This window comes from Rhinoraja longicauda, chromosome 34 (genome assembly GCF_053455715.1).
Source record: "Rhinoraja longicauda isolate Sanriku21f chromosome 34, sRhiLon1.1, whole genome shotgun sequence".
NCBI classification, from domain to species: Eukaryota; Metazoa; Chordata; class Chondrichthyes; order Rajiformes; family Arhynchobatidae; genus Rhinoraja; species Rhinoraja longicauda.
In genome coordinates, this window is record NC_135986.1 from 8,406,335 (window position 1) to 8,423,709 (window position 17,375).

Sequence of the window (17,375 nt, forward strand, 5' to 3'; positions counted from 1 at the left end):
CACCTCGCTCCCGAGGCGCGGCTCCCATCGCCATCTGCGGTGGGAGAGCCGGGCCGACCGGGCCGACTGAAGGGCTTGGCCCCGGTCACCGGGAACACCCCTGCCACGCTGCGCTGCGCTGCTCGCCGCGAACATCCAAGGATACACTCAATCCCAAAATGTGCACGTGTGCATGCGGGTCTGCGTGTGAGAGAGCGGTAGAGTATGTAAGAGTGCCTATATTTGTGTATGTGTGTGTGTGTGTGTGTGTCTGTGCGAGTGCGTGAGTGTGCATGTGAGTGTGTGAGCATTAGTAAGTGTGGATGCAAGTGCGATTGAATGTATCTGTGTCTCTGAGTGGGAGAGTGCATGTGGGTTTGTGAAGGACAGTGTTTTTGCGTCTGTGCGTGTGTGTGGCTGTTTGTGAGAATGTGAGAGAATATGTGGGATGTGAGTTTGTCGGAGTGTTTGAGTATGTAATTCTTTGATAGTGTGTGTGTGTGTGTGTGTGTGTGTGTGTGTGTGTGTGTGCGTGTGTGCGTGTGTGTGCGTGTGTGTGTGTGTGTGTGTGTGTGTGTGTGTGTGCGTGTGTGGGAGAATATATGATGGTGTTGTCAGAGAATGTGTTCGTGTGTAAGTATGTGCGAATGAGTGCATGTCTCTTCGTGCTAGTGCGTGTGAATATCTGTTAGTGTGAGTGCATGTGTCCGTGTGATTGTATGTGAGAATGTGTGAGAGTATATTTGATTGTTTGTGATTGCATTTGAGATATTGTGTGTGTCTTCGTGCGCGGGTATGTGTGTGTGCGTGTTTGACTGTGTTTGAGGGTGTGAACATGTGTGCTTGTAATGATGTAATGGCATACTGTGGGTTTTAGTGACGACGTGACACGCTGTGGGGCATTACTGATGGAGTGACACACTGTGCAGTGGAACTGATGGAGTGACACAATGTATGGTAGTAATGGTGGATTAACACACTGTGGTTTGGTACAGATGGAGTGACACAGTTTGGAGTTGTATTGATGAAGTAATACACTGCGCAGTAGTACTGATGGAGTGACACAATGTGGGGGTAGTACTGATGGAGTGACACAATGTGGGGGTAGTACTGATGGAGTGACACGCTGTGCAGTGGTACTGATGGAGTGACACAATGTGCTGTGTTGTTGTTCGGACTTCGGGTTCGAAGATGGCCATGACTTCACTTTCAGTTGAAGGATTGGTGATTGTGGGTCCTGAAGTGAATGGTGAGGCCAATCCGGGCCCGGAAGGCACGCCCACACGTAGGACACAAGTGGATGGGTGCTGCAGTGGAAGTGGAGATAGACCGGGCCTTGCGCTCGGTGCGTTTCCTCTGGGCCTCTGCAGTGCGTCTGTTCTCTGCTGCACGGGGTCCTGTGGTGAGCTTGCTACGCCAGGTTGGACTGTCCAGAGCAAGAGACTCCCAAGTGCTGAGGTTGATGTCCAAGTCTTTGAGGGACACTTTGAGGCAGTCCTTAAACCGTTTCTTCTGTCCTCCTACTGAGCGTTTGCCCTGACACAGTTCTCCATACAGAAGCTGTTTTGGCAGTCGACGCTCGGGTATTCTGTCGACATGGCCTGCCCATCTGGCTTGAGCTTTCCGTTGGAGGGTGTGGACGCTGGGAATTCCGACCCGTTCCAATAACTCTGTGTCGGGAATTTTGTCCTGCCACCTGATGTGAAGGAGTCTCGGTAGGCAGCTCAAGTAGAAGTGGTTGAACTGTTTGGCATGTCGGCTATAGACAGTCCAAGTCTCACTGGCATAGAGAAGAGTGGTGAGTACCACTGCACGGTAGACCTTCAGCTTGGTGGTAAGGCTGACTCCTCTCCGCTCCCAAACATTCTCACGGAGTCGCCCAAAGGCAGCGCTGGCCTTGGCAATCCTGTTGTTGACCTCAGCGTCAATGTTCACCACTCGCGAGTGTGTACTACCCAGAGAGGTAAAGCTGTCGACTGCCTGTAGGTTCTGCCCCTTCACCATGATGTGTGGTTCCTGGTAGGGCTTTCCAGGCGCGGGGTGATACATAACTTCAGTATTTTTGGTGCTAATGGAGAGACCAAAGTTGTCACAGGCCTGTGAGATGCAGTCCATTTCATGCTGCATCTTCTGCTCTGTGCTGGCGTTGAGGGCGCAGTCATCAGCAAATAAGAAATCTCTGATGATGGTCTCCTTCACCTTTGTAACAGCTTGCAGGCGCCTGAGGTTGAACAGCTTGCTGTCAGTCCTGTACCTGATGTGTATTCCATCCTGGCAGTCACGGAAGGCATCAGTCAGCATGGCAGAGAAGACCATGCTGAAGAGTGTAGGGGCAAGAACACAACCTTGCTTCGAACGCCGTTTGTCACTGGAAAGGCTTCCGACTCGTCTCCATCGCCTAGCACTTTCACCATCATGGCGTCATGGAACTGCCGGACAATCGTGATGAACTTGCTGGGACAGCCAAACTTCTGCATTATCTTCCACAAGCCATCTCAGCTGACAGTGTCGAAGGCCTTTGTCAGATCGACGAAGGTCACGAACAGGTCGCTGTGTTGCTCTTGGCATTTTTCCTGGAGTTGGCGTGCAGCAAATATCATTTCGACAGTTCCACGCCCAGCACGGAAACCACACTGGCTTTCTGGCAGGAGACCCTGCTCAAGGTGTTGAATGAGACGGTTGAGCAGGATGCGAGCCAAGATCTTCCCAGCTATGGACAGGAGGGTGATGCCTCGATGATTGTCGCAAGACTGGCGGTTGCCTTTCCTCTTGTAGATGTGGACTATGCTGGCATCTTTCAGCTGTTGTGGGACCTTCCCTTCATTCTACATGGACTGGAAGAGTTCAGGCAGCTTCTGCATCATGACAGGGCCTCCTGCTTTGTACACTTCAGCAGGAATTGCATCTGACCCTGGTGCCTTGCCACAGGAAAGTTGCTTGATGGCCTTTGTGACTTTTTCTTCTATCGGGAGGTTGTCAAGGTCCTGGTTGATCTCCATCTGAGATAGGCGAGTGATGGCCTCATCGTTGATATTAGCAGGGCGATTGAGGACCTGGTTGAAATGTTCAGCCCATCTCTCCAGAATTTGCTTCTTCTCTGTCAGCAACTGGGTCCCGTCTGCACTGAGGAGGGGAGAGGAGCCAGAGGACTGGGGTCCATACACAGCCTTCAATGCATCGTCGAAACGCTTGGTGTCGTGACTGTCTGCGTAGCCCTGGATTTCATCGGCCTTCTTGCTATACCATGCGTCCTGCATCTCACGGAGTTTCTTCTGTACCTTTTGTCTTGCGCTGGCAAAGGCATCTTTCTTCGCTAGTGACGTGAGGTCGTTCTGGTGTGCACTGAACAGTTGGTGTTTCTCTGATAGCAGCGCCTGTATCTCTTCATCGTTCTCGTCGAACCAGTCTTGGTTTCTGCGGGAAGCTGGCCCGAGGTGTTCGTGGGCAATGAAGTACAGTGCATCTCTGAAGGCCACCCAATGTTCGTCAGTGCTGTCCTGGTCATCATGGGGGTGTGTCTATCGGGTTGCCATCAAGGTCTCTGGGGATTTCTTCTGCAACTTTGCTGCTCTTCAGTTTGGAGACGCTTAGCCTCGCCGTATGCTATTTAAGCTAAATAGTGGATGGGGGGTGGGGGGTCTATCAGATCGGTTGGGAAATGGTGTAGTTCAAGGGAAAGAGAGTATAGGAATAACTAAGCAACCCCCCCAGAATTAATGGGACAGAAAGTTCACGAAGCCATAGGAGAGAATGGCCAAGTGTAATAGGAATCAGTGTGAAAGCTGAGATGAGCAAAGGATTAAACCTAGTATATATGAATGCGCAAAGTATAAGAAGTAAAGTGGATGAGCTTGAGGCTCAGTTAGAGATTGGTAGTTATGGCATTGTGGGGATTACAGAGACGTGGCAGCAGGAGGGTCAGGACTGGGAACTGACTATTCAGGATTATACGTCCCATAGAAAGCACATGCAGTTGGGCAGAGGAGGTGGGGGTAGCTCTGTTGGTGAGGGATGAAATTCAGTCGCTTGCGAGGTGTGACTTTGGGACTGACGACGTCGAGTCACTGTGGATTGAGTTGAAGAATTATAAAGGTAAGAAGACACTAATGGAAGTTATGTACAGACCCCCAAACAGTAGCCTGGATATACGGTGTAAGTTGCAGCTGGGGTTAAAATTGGCATGTAACAAAGGCAACGTCACTGTAGTTATCGGGGATTTCAATATGCAAGTAGACTGGGAAAATCAGGTTGGTTCTGGACCCCAAGAAAGGGAATTTGGAGAGTGCCTCCGAGATGGATTCTTAGAGCAGCTTGCACTGGAGCCTACCCAGAGAGAAGGCAATTCTGGATTTAGTGTCGTCCAATGAACCAGATTTAATAAGGGAACTCAAGGTAAAGGAACCGCTTGGAGGTCGTGCCCATAATATGATGAGTTTTAATCTGAAATTTGCGAGGGAAACGGTTAAACCAGGAATGTCAGTGTTGCAGTTGAACAAAGGGGACTATGACATCATGAGAGAGGAGCTGGCCAAGGTCGAATGGAAAAGGGACCTAGCAGGAATGACGGCGGAACAGCAATGGCAGGAATTTCTGGGCACAATTCAGAAGATGCATGGTCATTTCATTCCAAAGAGAAAGAAAGATTCCAAGGGGAGTAAGAGGCAACCGTTGCTGACAAGGGAAGTTAGAGATGGAATAAAATTAAAAGAAAAGATGTATAAGATAGCAAAGGGAAGTGGGAAGCCAGAGAAATGGCAACTTTCAAATGACAACGGAATATAGCAAAAAGGGCAATACGGGCTGAAACTATGAGGTACAAAGCGAAGCTGGCCTAGAATATATATAAGGAAATAAAAGCTTCTTTAGGCATGTTAAGGGAAAACAATTAATAAATACAAATGTTGGTCCTTTGAAGGCAGAAACGGGTGAAATTATAATGGATAACAAGGAAATGGCGGGAGAGTTGAACAGGTACTTCGGATCTGTCTTCCCTCCGGAAGACACAAATAATCTGTCAGATGTACTAGTGGACAGAGGATCAAGGGAGACAGAGGAACTGAAAGAAATTTGCATTAAGAGAGAAATAGTATTGCGTCGACTGATGGGACTGAAGGCTGATAAATTCCCAGGGCCTGATGGTCTGCACCCGAGAGTACTCAAGTAGGTGGCTCAAGAAATCGTGGACGTGTTGGTGATCATTTTCCAATGTTCCATCAGTTCCCGTGGATTGGAGGGTAGCTAATATTATGATTTGACCCAGCTATTTGCAAATGTTTTAACTGGTCTTTATAAATAAATTATGAGTGGCGCAGATAGATTGGTCAGAAACGGCATGAACGGCATCAGTGGTGCAGCGGTAGTGTTGCTGCCTCACAACGCCAGAGACGCAGGTTGGATCCTATCTACGGGTGCTGTCTATATGGAGTTTGTACGTTCTCCACGTGACCTAGGTTTTCACCAGATGCTCCGGTTTCCTCCCACACTTTAAAGATGCACAGTTTTGTTGGTTAATTAGCTGTGGTAAAAGATTGTAAATTGCCCCCAGTGTGTAGGATAGTGCTAAAGTCCTGAGATCGCTGGTCGACGCTGATTCGGTGGGCCGAAGGGCCTGTTTCCATGCTGTATCTTTATATTAAATTAAATTTGCGGGTAGTTCTTTTTTACATTATATTTGTGAGTACCTGGAACTTCTTTTGGGAGTGTTGGTGGAGGTTGACGTGACAATGCTTCAGCATCTTTGCTGATATCTATTCCTCACGACAGGTCGTCAACATGAACCATGGACATATCCTGTCCAGTTCCACTCTATCCAGGCCTTTCACTATTCGATATTTCAATGAGGACCTCCTCATCCTTTTAAATTCTAGCGAGTACAGATCGAGTGCCGTCAAATGTCCATCATGCTTTAATGGGAACGGTTGGACCATTCTTCAATATGTCTTGAAACATCACCTCAACGTTCTGAAATGTGGAGAGGCTTTGAGAACTGACAATATTGTTTAACTTGACACTCCAAATTGCCGCATGTGCCTGCATTTGGCTCGTTGCACGCTACTCCCTGCTAAATCAATATTTTGAATCATGGTCGCGGTGTCAAAAAATCATAAATGATGCGTGAATCAGAGCTGGATACTTACAGTGCCGTCCATAATATTTGGGACAAAGGCTCATCATTAATTCATTTACCTCTGTACTCCACAATTTGAGATTTCTAATAGAAAAAATCACATGTGTTTAAAGTGCACATTGTCTGATTTTAATAAAGGGTATTTTTATACATTTTGGTTTTACCATGTAGAAATTACAGCAGTATTTATTCATAGTCCCCCGTATATTTCAGGGCACCATAATGTTTGGGACACAGCAATGTCATGCAAATGAAAGTAGTCATGTTTATTATTGCAGCCATCTTTAGCTCATACTTGTTTTGGGGGCGAGACCCCTTCAGTTTTCTCTTCACCTTATAAATGGCATGCTCAATTGGGTTCAGATCGGGTGATTGACTTGAGCATTCTACAATTGACCATTTTTTAGCTTTGATCAACTCTATTGTTCCTTTGGCAGTATGTTTGGGATCATTGTCTTGCTATAGAATGAACCACCGGCGAATGAGTTTTGAGGTATTTGTTCGAACTTGACCAGATAGGATGTGTCTTTTCCACTTCGGAATCCATTATGCTACTACCATTGGCAGTTGTATCGTCAATGAAGCTAAGTGAGCAAGCGCCTTCAGCAGCCATACGTGCCCAGGCCATAACACCCCCGCCACCGTGTTTCACAGATGAGATGGTGTGCTTTGGATCTTGGGCAGTTCCTTTTCTACTCCAAAATTTGCTCTTGCCATCACTCTGATAAGTTAATCTTCGTCTCATCTGTCCACAATACCTTTTTCCAGAATTGTGGTTGCCCTTTTAAGATAACAGTATTGTTATCTGTATCCTGGCCATCGATTTTTTGCGGCTAACTAATGGTTTGCAACTTGCAGTTATAAACCTGTCCTATTCATGTACCTGTCTAAATGTTTCTGAAACTTTGTAATAGTACCTGCCTCAACTACCCTTTATGTTCCGAGTAAAACTTTCCCCACTAACCTGAAACCTAAATTCTCTGGTTCTCGGTTCACCTGCACTGGGCAAGAGACTCTGCCTCTACCATATCTATTCCTCTCATGATTTTATCCACCTCAATAAGGAATAGAGCCCCAGCCTGCTAAACCTCTACCTATAGCCCATGCCCTCGAGTAATGGCAACTTCCTCGTAAATATTCTCTGCATCCCTTCCAGCTTGATATCATCTTTCCTATAACTTCGTGGGCAGAACTGAACACAGTGTTCTTTCTGCAGCCTCAACAACGGCTTATCTGACCTCTCCTCTGTTATATCCAGCATTCTGACTGATGAAGGCAATTGTGCCAAAAGCTTTTTGACAACTCCATCTACATGTGGTGCGACTTTCAATAAACTATGTACCTGCACAACAAGATCCCTCTGCTCTCCGACACTCCCCAGAGCCCTGACGTTCACCGTGTCGGTCAGACTGCTGTCCATGTTAGAATTCCCAAAATGAAACACCTCACACATCAGAATTACATTGCATTAATCACTCTTCAGCCCACCTGACCAACCGATCAAGATGCTACTGCATTATTTGACAACCATCTTCACTATCTTACAATTTGATGTCAATAAATAGTTCCTTGTTTTTGTTTATGTTGAGTGTTTATTTGCATCAATGTTCAAATGGGTGTTCTGTCCCTTATCTGTAATTTGATTCATCAAAATCCATGATTTAACCTATTGTGGTTGTGCCATTGTCGAATAGACAATAGACAAATAGACAATAGACAATAGGTGCAGGAGTAGGCCATTCGGCCCTTAGAGCCAGCACGCCATTCAATGTGATCATGGCTGATCATTCTGATAACCTCAATCAGTACCCCGTTCCTGCTTTCTCCCCATACCCCCTGACTCCGCTATCCCTAAGAGCTCTATATAGCTCTCTCTTGAATACATTCAGAGAATTGTCGTCCACTGCCTTCTGAGGCAGAGAATTCCACAGATTCACAACACTCTGACTGAAACAAGTTTTTCCCCATCTCCGTTCTAAATGGCCTACCTCTTATTCTTAAACTGTGGCCCCTGGTTCTGGACTCCCCCAACACTGGGAACATGTTTCCTGCCTCTAACGTGTCCAACCCCTCAATAATCTTATACGATCCGATAAGATCTCCTCTCACCCTTCTAAATTCCAGTGTATACAAGCCTAGTCGCTCCAGTCTTTCAACTTATGACAGTCCCGCCATTCCGGGAATTAACCTAGTAAACCTCAATAGCAAGAATATCCTTCCTCAAATATGGAGACCAAAACTGCACACAGTACTCCAGGTGCGGTCTCACTAGGGCCCTGTACAACTGCAGAAGGACCTCTTTGCTCCTATACTCAACTCCTCTTGTTATGAAGGCCAACATTCCATTGGCTTTCTTCACTGCCTGCTCTAACTGCATGCTTCCTTTCAGTGACTGATGCACTAGGACACCCAGATCACGGTGTACTTCCCCTTTTCCTAACTTGACACCATTCAGATAATAATCTGCCTTCATATTCTTACCATCAAAGTGGATAACCTCACACTTATCCACATTAAACTGCATCTGCCATGCATACGCCCACTCACACAACCTGTCCAAGTCACCCAGTAACCTCATCGCATCTTCCTCACAGTTCACACTACCACCCAGCTTTGTATCATCTGCAAATTTGCTAATGGTACTTCTAATCCCTTCATCCAATTCATTAATGTATATTGTAAATAGCTGCGGTCACAGCACCGAGCCTAGCGGTACCCCACTAGTCACCGCCTGCCATTCTGAAAGCGACCCATTTATTCCCACTCTTTGCTTTCAGTCTCTCAACCAATTTTCAATCCATTTCAGTACCCTACGTCCAATACCATGTGCTCTGATTTTGCCCACTAATCTCGTATGTGGAACCATGTCAAAGGCTTTCTGAAAGTCAAGGTACACCACATCCACCGGCTCCGCCTGTCAATTTTCCTAGTTACACCCTCGAAGAATACCAGAAGATTAGTCCAGCATGATTTCCCCTTCGTAAATCCATGCTGACTCGGAACAATCCTGTTTCTACTATCCAAATGCTCCTCAATTTCGTCTTTTATTATTGACTCCAGCATCTTCCCCACCACTGATGTCAGACTAACTGGTCTATAATTTCCCGTTTTCTCTCTCCCTCCTTTCTTAAAAAGTGGAACAACATTAGCTACCCTCCAATCCACAGGAACTGATCCTGAATAGACATGGCATTGGTGCCGTGTTTGGCCGCTGAGTCAGGGGTGTAAGGAGAGTAGAGCAGGAGGCTAAGCTCACTGCCCTGAGGTGGACCTGTGTTGACGGTCAGTGAGGAGGAGACGTTGAAAGTGATCCACGCAGATTGAAGATAGACATAAAAATCTGGAGTAACTCAGCAGGCCAGGCAGCGTCTCTGGATAGAAGGAATGGGTGACTTTTCGATTCTAGATCCTTCAGGATGAGAGTCAGGGGAAAGTGAAACGAGAGATCAATGGGGACGAAGATTATGTAACATGTAGAATAGATCATTGGTAGCTGCGGGGACTTGAGAACGAGGCATGCAATGTCAGGAGGACAATCAGACTGGTCGGAGCACTAGGATGGGGAGGGACCGAGAGAAAGGGAAAGCAAGAGTTACCTTTACTTTATTTACCAATACTCTCCTCCGCCTAGCAGAGCTGGTCCTTACCCACAACAATATCTCCTTCGACTCCTCACACTTCCTCCAAATCGAAGGGGTAGCTATGGGTACCCGTATGGGCCCTAGAAATGCCTGCCTCTTTGTAGGGTACGTCGAACAATCCCTGTCCCAGGGGTACACTGGGCTTATCCCAGAACTCTACCTCCGCTACATTGACGACTGCAATGTTGCTACCTGCTGCACCCATGCAGAACTCACTGACTTCAGCAACTTCACCACTAACTTCCATCTTGCTCTCAAATTTACTTGGACCATCTCCGACATCTCCCTACCATCTCTGGATCTCAGAATCTCCATCACAGGAGACAGACTATTGACCGACATCTACTATAAACCCACTGACTCCCATATGTATCTTGACTACACTTCTTCCCACCCAGTTTCCTGTAAAGACTCTATCCATTTCTCCCAATTCCTCCGTCTACGCCGCATCTGCGCGCAGGATGTGGTGTTCCATACAAGGGCATCAGAAATGTCCTCATTCTTTAAGAAACGGGGGTTCCCCTCTTCCATTATAGATGAGGCTCTCACTAGGATCTCCTCAATATCCCACAGCTCCGCTCTTGCTCGCCCTCCCCCTATTCGTAACAAGGACAGAGTCCCCCTTGTTCTCACCTTCCACCCAATTAGCCGTCGCATGCAAAATTTTATTCTCCAAAAATTTCGCCACCTCCCACGGGATCCCACTACTGGCCACATATTCCCATCCCTACTCCTTTCATCTTTCCGCAGAGATCGTTCCCTCCGAAATTCCCTGGTCCACTCGTCCCTTCCCACCCAAACCTCACCCTCCCCAGGTACTTTCCCCCGCAACCGCAGGAGATGCAACACCTGTCCCTTTACCTCCCCCCTCGCCTCCATCCAAGGACCCAAACAGTCTTTCCAGGTGAGGCAGAGGTTCACCTGCACCTCCCCCAACCTCATCTACTGCATCCGCTGTTCCAGGTGTCAACTTCTCCACATCGGCGAGACCAAGCGCAGGCTCGGCGATCTTTTAGCTGAACACCTCCGCTCAGTCTTAACTCCCTACCTCAGTCTTAACTCCCTACCCGATCTCCCGGTGGCCCATCTCAACTCCCCCACCCGTTCCCAATCTAACCTTTCTGTCCAGAGCCTCCACCATTGTCAGAGTGAGACCCAGCGGAAATTGGTGGTACAGCACCTCATGTTTCGCTTGGGTAGTTTCCCCCCAGCGGTATGTACATTGACTTCTCTAACTTGAGATATTCCCTGTTTTCCCTCTCTATCCCCTCCCCTTCCCAGTGCTCCCACTATTCTTCCTGTCTCCGACTACATTCTATCTTTGTCCCCCCCCCTCCCCTGACATCAGTCTGAAGAATGATCTCGATCCGAAACGTCAGCCATTCCTTCTCGCACGAGATGGTGCCTGACCCTCTAAGTTACCCCAGCATTTAGTTTCTACATCAGATAAGTCAATATGCATACCACTGGGTTGTAAGTTGCCCAAGCGAAATATAAGTTGCTGTTCCTCCAATTTGCATTAGACCTCACTCTGACAGTGGAGGAGGTCCAGGACAGAAAGGTCAGTATGGGAATGTTTAGGGGTTAAAGTGTTTAACAAACGGGAGATCGCGTAAGTCTAGGCGGACTGAGCGGAAGTGTTCAGTGAAATGATCACCGAGCCTGTGCTTGGCGTCGCCGATATGTAGGAGTCCACACCTGGAAAAGTGGATACGGTAGATGAGGGAGGAGGGGATGCAAGTAAACCTCTGCCTCACTTCAAAGGACTGTTGCAATCCTTGGACGGCATCGAGGCGCGAGGTATAGGGACAGGTGTTGCATCTACTGCGTTGCAGGAGAACGTACCAGGGGAGGGAATGGTTTGGGTGGGAAGGGACGATTTAACCAGGGAGCTTCAGAAGGAATGTTCGCTGCCGAACGAGAAAAGGGATGGAGATGGGGAAATGTGGCTCGTGGAGGGAACCCATTGGAGGTGGCGAAAATGTTGGCGGATTGTGTGCTGTATGCAACTGCTGAAGGGGTGAAAGGTGAGGACGAGGGGGACTCTGTCCCTGTTGCGACTGGGGGGTGGGGGAGCAAGACTAGAGTTGCGGGGTACTAAGGAGGCATGTGTGAAGGCTTCATCTATGATGGAATTGGGGAATCTCCGTTCCCTAAAGGATGATGACATCTCGGATGTCCTGGTATGGAACACTTAACTTTAGGTGCAGATGTGTCTTAGACGGAGGAATTGAAAGTAGGGGATAGAGTCTTTGAAGGAGGCATAGTGGGAAGAAGTGTAGTCTAGATAGCTGTTGGAGTCGGTAGGTTCATTCTATATGTCAGTTGATAGGATATCACCAGTGATGGGGACAGTGAGATCTAGAAACGATAGGGAGATAGAAACATAGAACATAGAAAATAGGTGTAGGAGGAGGCTATTCGGCCCTGCGAACCAGTCATTCATTGAGATCATGGCTGATTGTCCCCAATCAATACCCGGTGCCTGCCTTCTCCCATATCCCTTGATTCCTCTAGCCCCTAGAGCTCTATCTAACTCTCTCTTAAATTCATCCAGTGATTTGGCTTCCACTTCCCTCTGTGGCAGTGAATTCAACAAATTCACAACTCTCTGGTTGGAAACGCTTTTTTCTCACCTCAGTTTTAAATGGCCTCCCCGTTATTCTAAGACTGTGTGTGGCCCCTGGTTCTGGACTGGAACAACATTGGGAAAATGTTTCCTGCATCTAGCTTGTCCAGTCTTATAATTTTATATGTTTCTATAAGATCCCCTCTCATCCTTCTAAACTCCAGTGAATACAAGCCTTGTCCTTTAAATCTTTCCTCACATGACAGTCCCGCCATCCCAGGGGACAATCCCACGGATGTCGGGGATGCTCCAAGTAAATTTGAATGCAGTATGGAAATTAGTAGTGCAGTTTGGAAAAATGATTTGACTGCAGTGCCGGAAAAGTCCGTGAGTTCTGCATGGGTGCAGGAGGTGGCACCGATGCAGTCGTCAATGTAGCAGAGATGCAGTTCAGGGATAGGGCCAGTGTACGCCTCGAACAGGTATTGTTCGACGTACACTACAAAGAGCCAGCCATAGCTGGGGCCCACACGAGTGCCCATAGGTGTGCCTTGGATTTACAGGAAGCATGAGAATTTAAGGATAAATTGTTAGGAGTAATGACCAGCTCTGCTAGGCGGAGGAGAGTGTTTGTACAGTATAATTGGCTGGTTCTGCGGTCGAGGAAGAAACGGAGTGCCTTCAGGCCTTCCTGGTAAGGGATGGAGTTGTAGAATGACTGAACGTCCATAGTAAAGCTGATGGAGTGGGGGCCTAGGAAAATGTAGTAACTGAAGAGCCGAAGGTCCTGTGAGGTATCTTGAAATAAGTTACAACGCCAGATAGCCGGGTTCGATCCTGACAACGGGTGCTGTCTGTACGGAGTATGCACGTTCTCCCCGTGACCTGCGTGGGTTTCCTCCGAGATCTTTGCTTTCGTCCCACACTCAAATGTTTGCAGTTGGTTGGCTTGGTATAAATGTAAAATTGTCCCTAGTGTGTGTAGAACTAGTGTTGGTGTGCGAGGATCGCTGGTCGGTGCGGACTCGGTGGGCCGAAGAGCTTCTTTCGACGCTGTGTCTCAAAATTAAACGAAACTAAACTAAACTAAACTAAACTAAACTAAACTAAACTAAACTAAACTAAACTAAACTAAACTAAACTAAACTAAACTAAACTAAACTAAACTAAACTAAACTAAACTAAACTAAACTAAACTAAACTAAACTAAAGGCAAGTTTGCTGACGATGGCAAATTAGCTGACACTAAATATGGTTGTCTAAAATTGCTAGATAACCTCGCTGCGGAATGGCCAGTGGAATTTAATGGAGATAACTGCGAGGTGTTGGATTTTGGGAGTCGGATGGCGTAGGAGCTTCACGGTGAAAGGCAGGACCCTGGGGATTGCGGTAGAACAGAGCGATCAAGGTGTGCACATTCATAATACCATGAGAGCTAAACGTAGGAGCGAAGTATTTTGGTAAACTAAGCTTCACCAGTCACGATATTGTGCATAGAAGTTGAGCATGTTAAATTTGAAAAGATTTTGGTGTGGCCACATTTAGAGTACGGTGCTCACTTTGGTCACCCAGCTAAACGAAGGACGTCATTAAGGTGGAAACCGAGCAGAGAAGATTCACTATTTGCCAGGACTTGAGGACCAGAGCTCTTGGGAGTAGTTCAGCAGAAAGGCATCGCATGGGAACGCAGGCGGCACAAGCATGATCTGACATAAAACACCATAGGGAATATATAGGGTGAACCATCCAGGATTGAGAAATCAAAAAGTAGTGGACACTGGTTTAAGGCTGAAAATAAGAATGCCAGGATTTGATAGGAAACTGCGGGAAATCCCTTTCACTCAATGATTGGTGGATGTACAGAGGGACCTATCAGAGTACCTAGTTATTGCAGGTAGAGTAATAGCTTTTCAAAGAAACTAGGACAAGTACATGGATAGGAGGGGTTTTGGGGAAGATGGGGCAAACGCGGACAGATGAGACTAATGTAGATGGGGCATTTTGGTCGGCATAGTTAAGGTGGACCGGGGAGATCTGCTTCCGTGCTGCATGACTTCATAACTGGAACTCAAAGTTCAAACCGTTAGATTGCAAGCTCCCCAATCGGAATATGAAGTGCGGCGTCTGCAGTTTGCTTGCATCCTTACTATACCAAACGATGAGACAGAGGACAGAAGAGTCGGGGTGGGAAATGGTAAATGAATAATAATGATTGGTAAGTGGAGATCCAGCAGGCTTTGGCGGTCAGAGCGCTTTGCAGGAAAGGTGTACATGAACGCATCACATGCAACATGTGGTATAAAACATTTACTTGTAAATAGGTTAAATTATGATGATTTGCATACAATGCATAACACATACATCCACCATTGGCTTTAATTAAATGGCACAGACGGTAAAAGACCATGACACAGCCGGTCTGTTGGGAGCGCGTGATCCTTTATTCTGACACATAGAGGTAGCACGGTCCAGAAATACTCAGAGCGGGTCTCATTCATTCCCTTTACTCCCTCCTCCGGCAATCAGCTCGCATTGTTTCAGACCCGAGACAGTTGATCGAAACATTCACCATGATTACTTTATTGCACCTCTCCCAGACCCATCAGTGTGTCTTTGTTTCAGCTCTTAATAGACGACGCTGCTGTGGTTACCTCGTTAACATATTCATTACAGATTAAAATTTATTACATCAGATTTATTTTTGAACAATCTTAAGACATATTGTGAAGGGATACTTGATTGCATTCTTCAGTTCGTCTCTGACCTTAGACTGAGTGAGCACATAAATAAACGTGTTCGTGCACGAACTTAGAATTTTAAGCATGTCCGCAGTTGAAATTGCGATATTCCTTGGGTTAACGAGGCTGTGGACTTGGTGTAAGTTGGCAATATGCGTGTAAATGAAGAAGCACACGTCCGTAAGCCACAGGAGGATGAAAGTTCCGGACACACAGAAGAGTAAAATGATCGATTTCCTTCGACTCTGCATCTCCGGGTCCTCCTGTTTCTCGCCACCGGCGTGAGCGCGGAGCTTCCTGCGGGATCGGCTCGCCACCACGATGGATCTGACCGTCAGGATATTAAGCAACACAATAACGAAAAATGGAACCAGAGGGGTTAAAATGGTGCGAATCCAGGAGAAAGCAAGCCACCCGGGGTGGAAAAAATACTCCGGCATTTCCAAACACCCGATTGGCAGGTCTATATAATAAGAATAAAATGCAAAGTAGTAGGGGATGTTCCGTAATAAGCTCACCACATACACTGTTGCTATCGCCACCCTGGCGATTCTAACCGTGCAGTACCTGGTCTTAAAGCCTTGGCAACAAATGGCCACAAAGCGATCAAATGTAAAAGGTACAGTTAACCAGACTGAGCAGTCCAGGGACACGTAGGCCATCACCCTTTGTAGCGTGCATGGAACTGTGTGAGGGTACCCTCGGAAAATCGCACCGTAAATGTAATATATCGCTACGTTGAAGAAGACGGCCGTTAGATCTGCTGCCGCCATCGCCACCAGATAGTGAGTGATGCACCGGGACAGTCCGCAATTTCCCCGTCCGATAACGATGATCGCCACTATATTACCTGTGGGGAAATGAACAAAGACGGCTTTTGAACCTGGTCACCAGATGCAAGGTGCTCTCCATGTTGGTGGTCATGGTGCAGGCACGACCCCTACAGCTGTCCTGCGGTATGACAGTCACCCGAGCCAAATATCAATTCATCATGAAATGTGTACGAATGAACTGCAGATGCTGGCTTAAACCGAAAATTAAAGGTGGGTTTGGGTGGTATGGGTTGAGATGAAGTAGCCGTGTCCAGCAGAGACACGGCACTAAACGTCACCTTTGCGTGTGGCTGCTTGAGTCTCCGTGTATTCCAAGAGAAAGAAATTTTGGACCCAGTGTTGCTGTAATCTCCATCCGGAATTAATACAGAATTCCCAAACCGTTCTAACAATTGTCCGAGTGATCGGCAAACAAAGGATTATAATTATGGCATTTCAGCGGCATTAAAAGTGAGGATTTGTGTTCCCGGAGCCCGCACTTTGTATAAAACTTCACCTCGGGAACCACGCACTGCGACCCTTTCTGAGCCACTACGAGTGTTGCATCTCCCACTCCCAACAGCAACCCTCTTCAGTTCCCCGTCGGCATCGTGCGCCGACATCCCGCATCGTTTCCTCTCACTGACATCTACCAACAAAAAACAAAATATGCAACTTCTTGAGATAAATTCAGAGACGCGCTGTTGTCTTGTGTTTGCGTGGCGGATACATTAGATGGACAATCCCCGGGCAATGCTTCACTCTCCTGATCCGAAGGAACAGTTGCAAAAATTCAACCTCTTAACGCTGTTAAATGACAAACGGATATAATGACTTACTGAGCAGTCCGACGACGGTGATGAAGTAGTCAAAGTAATATTGGACACAGAGAAGGGTATATATCTGGTCAAAGCTACTAGTCCCCATCGCTGATATCGGTGGGACATAAAGGTGTGGCCTGTGCTGACAATGGTCTCAGGTAGATCGTCACCGCCAGTAGCTCAAGGTCCCCGGTCAGGTTTATATATACCTCACGAAATTCTGATGTCGTCAATTACATTTCTCCCAGCTGCACATTAATTCCGCTACTTATAAAGATTGTGAAATTCTGTTTATCTGATATTGCTGAAATACCTCTTGAGATTGTCCAAAGATTGTTTTGTACATCTGCCAACATCTGCTCAGCCTGTTTTGTATCTAAGTTTTCAACATAATGGAAAGAACTGACAAATGAACCCCAGTCCAGCTCCCACCACCTCCAACTTCAATCCCCAAGCTCCCCATTCATTCAGCCATCATGCAGATTTTCACGCGGTCTCGGTAAGGCTGACAAAAATGAACCGAACCGAACTGAACCAAACTAAACCAAACCGAAACAGACCAGGAAAGGATGGGGGGGGGGGGGGGGGCGGGGGGGGGGGGGTGCTGTGGACAGTTGTGGTTCAATTGTGTTGCAGCACGGGTTTAATAACTACCGGGATAGTTCCCGTTAAATTGGAATTTTTGGCG

General features: G+C 47.1%; 1 protein-coding gene across 1 annotated transcript; it reads right to left on the reverse strand.

Moving 5' to 3' along the window:
• Positions 1–15,011: 15,011 nt before the first annotated feature.
• LOC144609325 (putative G-protein coupled receptor 139) lies at positions 15,012–16,793 on the reverse strand. Its single transcript, XM_078427751.1, has 3 exons — positions 16,706–16,793; positions 16,384–16,515; positions 15,012–15,904 (listed from the first exon to the last, which is right to left on the reverse strand). Exons 1-3 carry the CDS (start codon positions 16,791–16,793, stop codon positions 15,012–15,014), a joined length of 1,113 nt encoding a protein of 370 aa, XP_078283877.1.
• Positions 16,794–17,375: the final 582 nt, after the last annotated feature.

What these genes read in the sequence shown, in the direction of transcription:
- LOC144609325 (XM_078427751.1), bottom strand. Translation starts at nt 16,793, where the DNA reads ATGGGGACTAGTAGCTTTGACCAGATATATACCCTTCTCTGTGTCCAA. An exon ending in CACCGTCGTCGGACTGCTCA is followed by an intron (nt 16,516 to 16,705) that starts GTAAGTCATTAT and finishes TTTTGTTGGTAG; the next exon opens with ATGTCAGTGAGAGGAAACGA. An exon ending in CGCAGTGCGTGGTTCCCGAG is followed by an intron (nt 15,905 to 16,383) that starts GTGAAGTTTTAT and finishes ATTTCCCCACAG; the next exon opens with GTAATATAGTGGCGATCATC.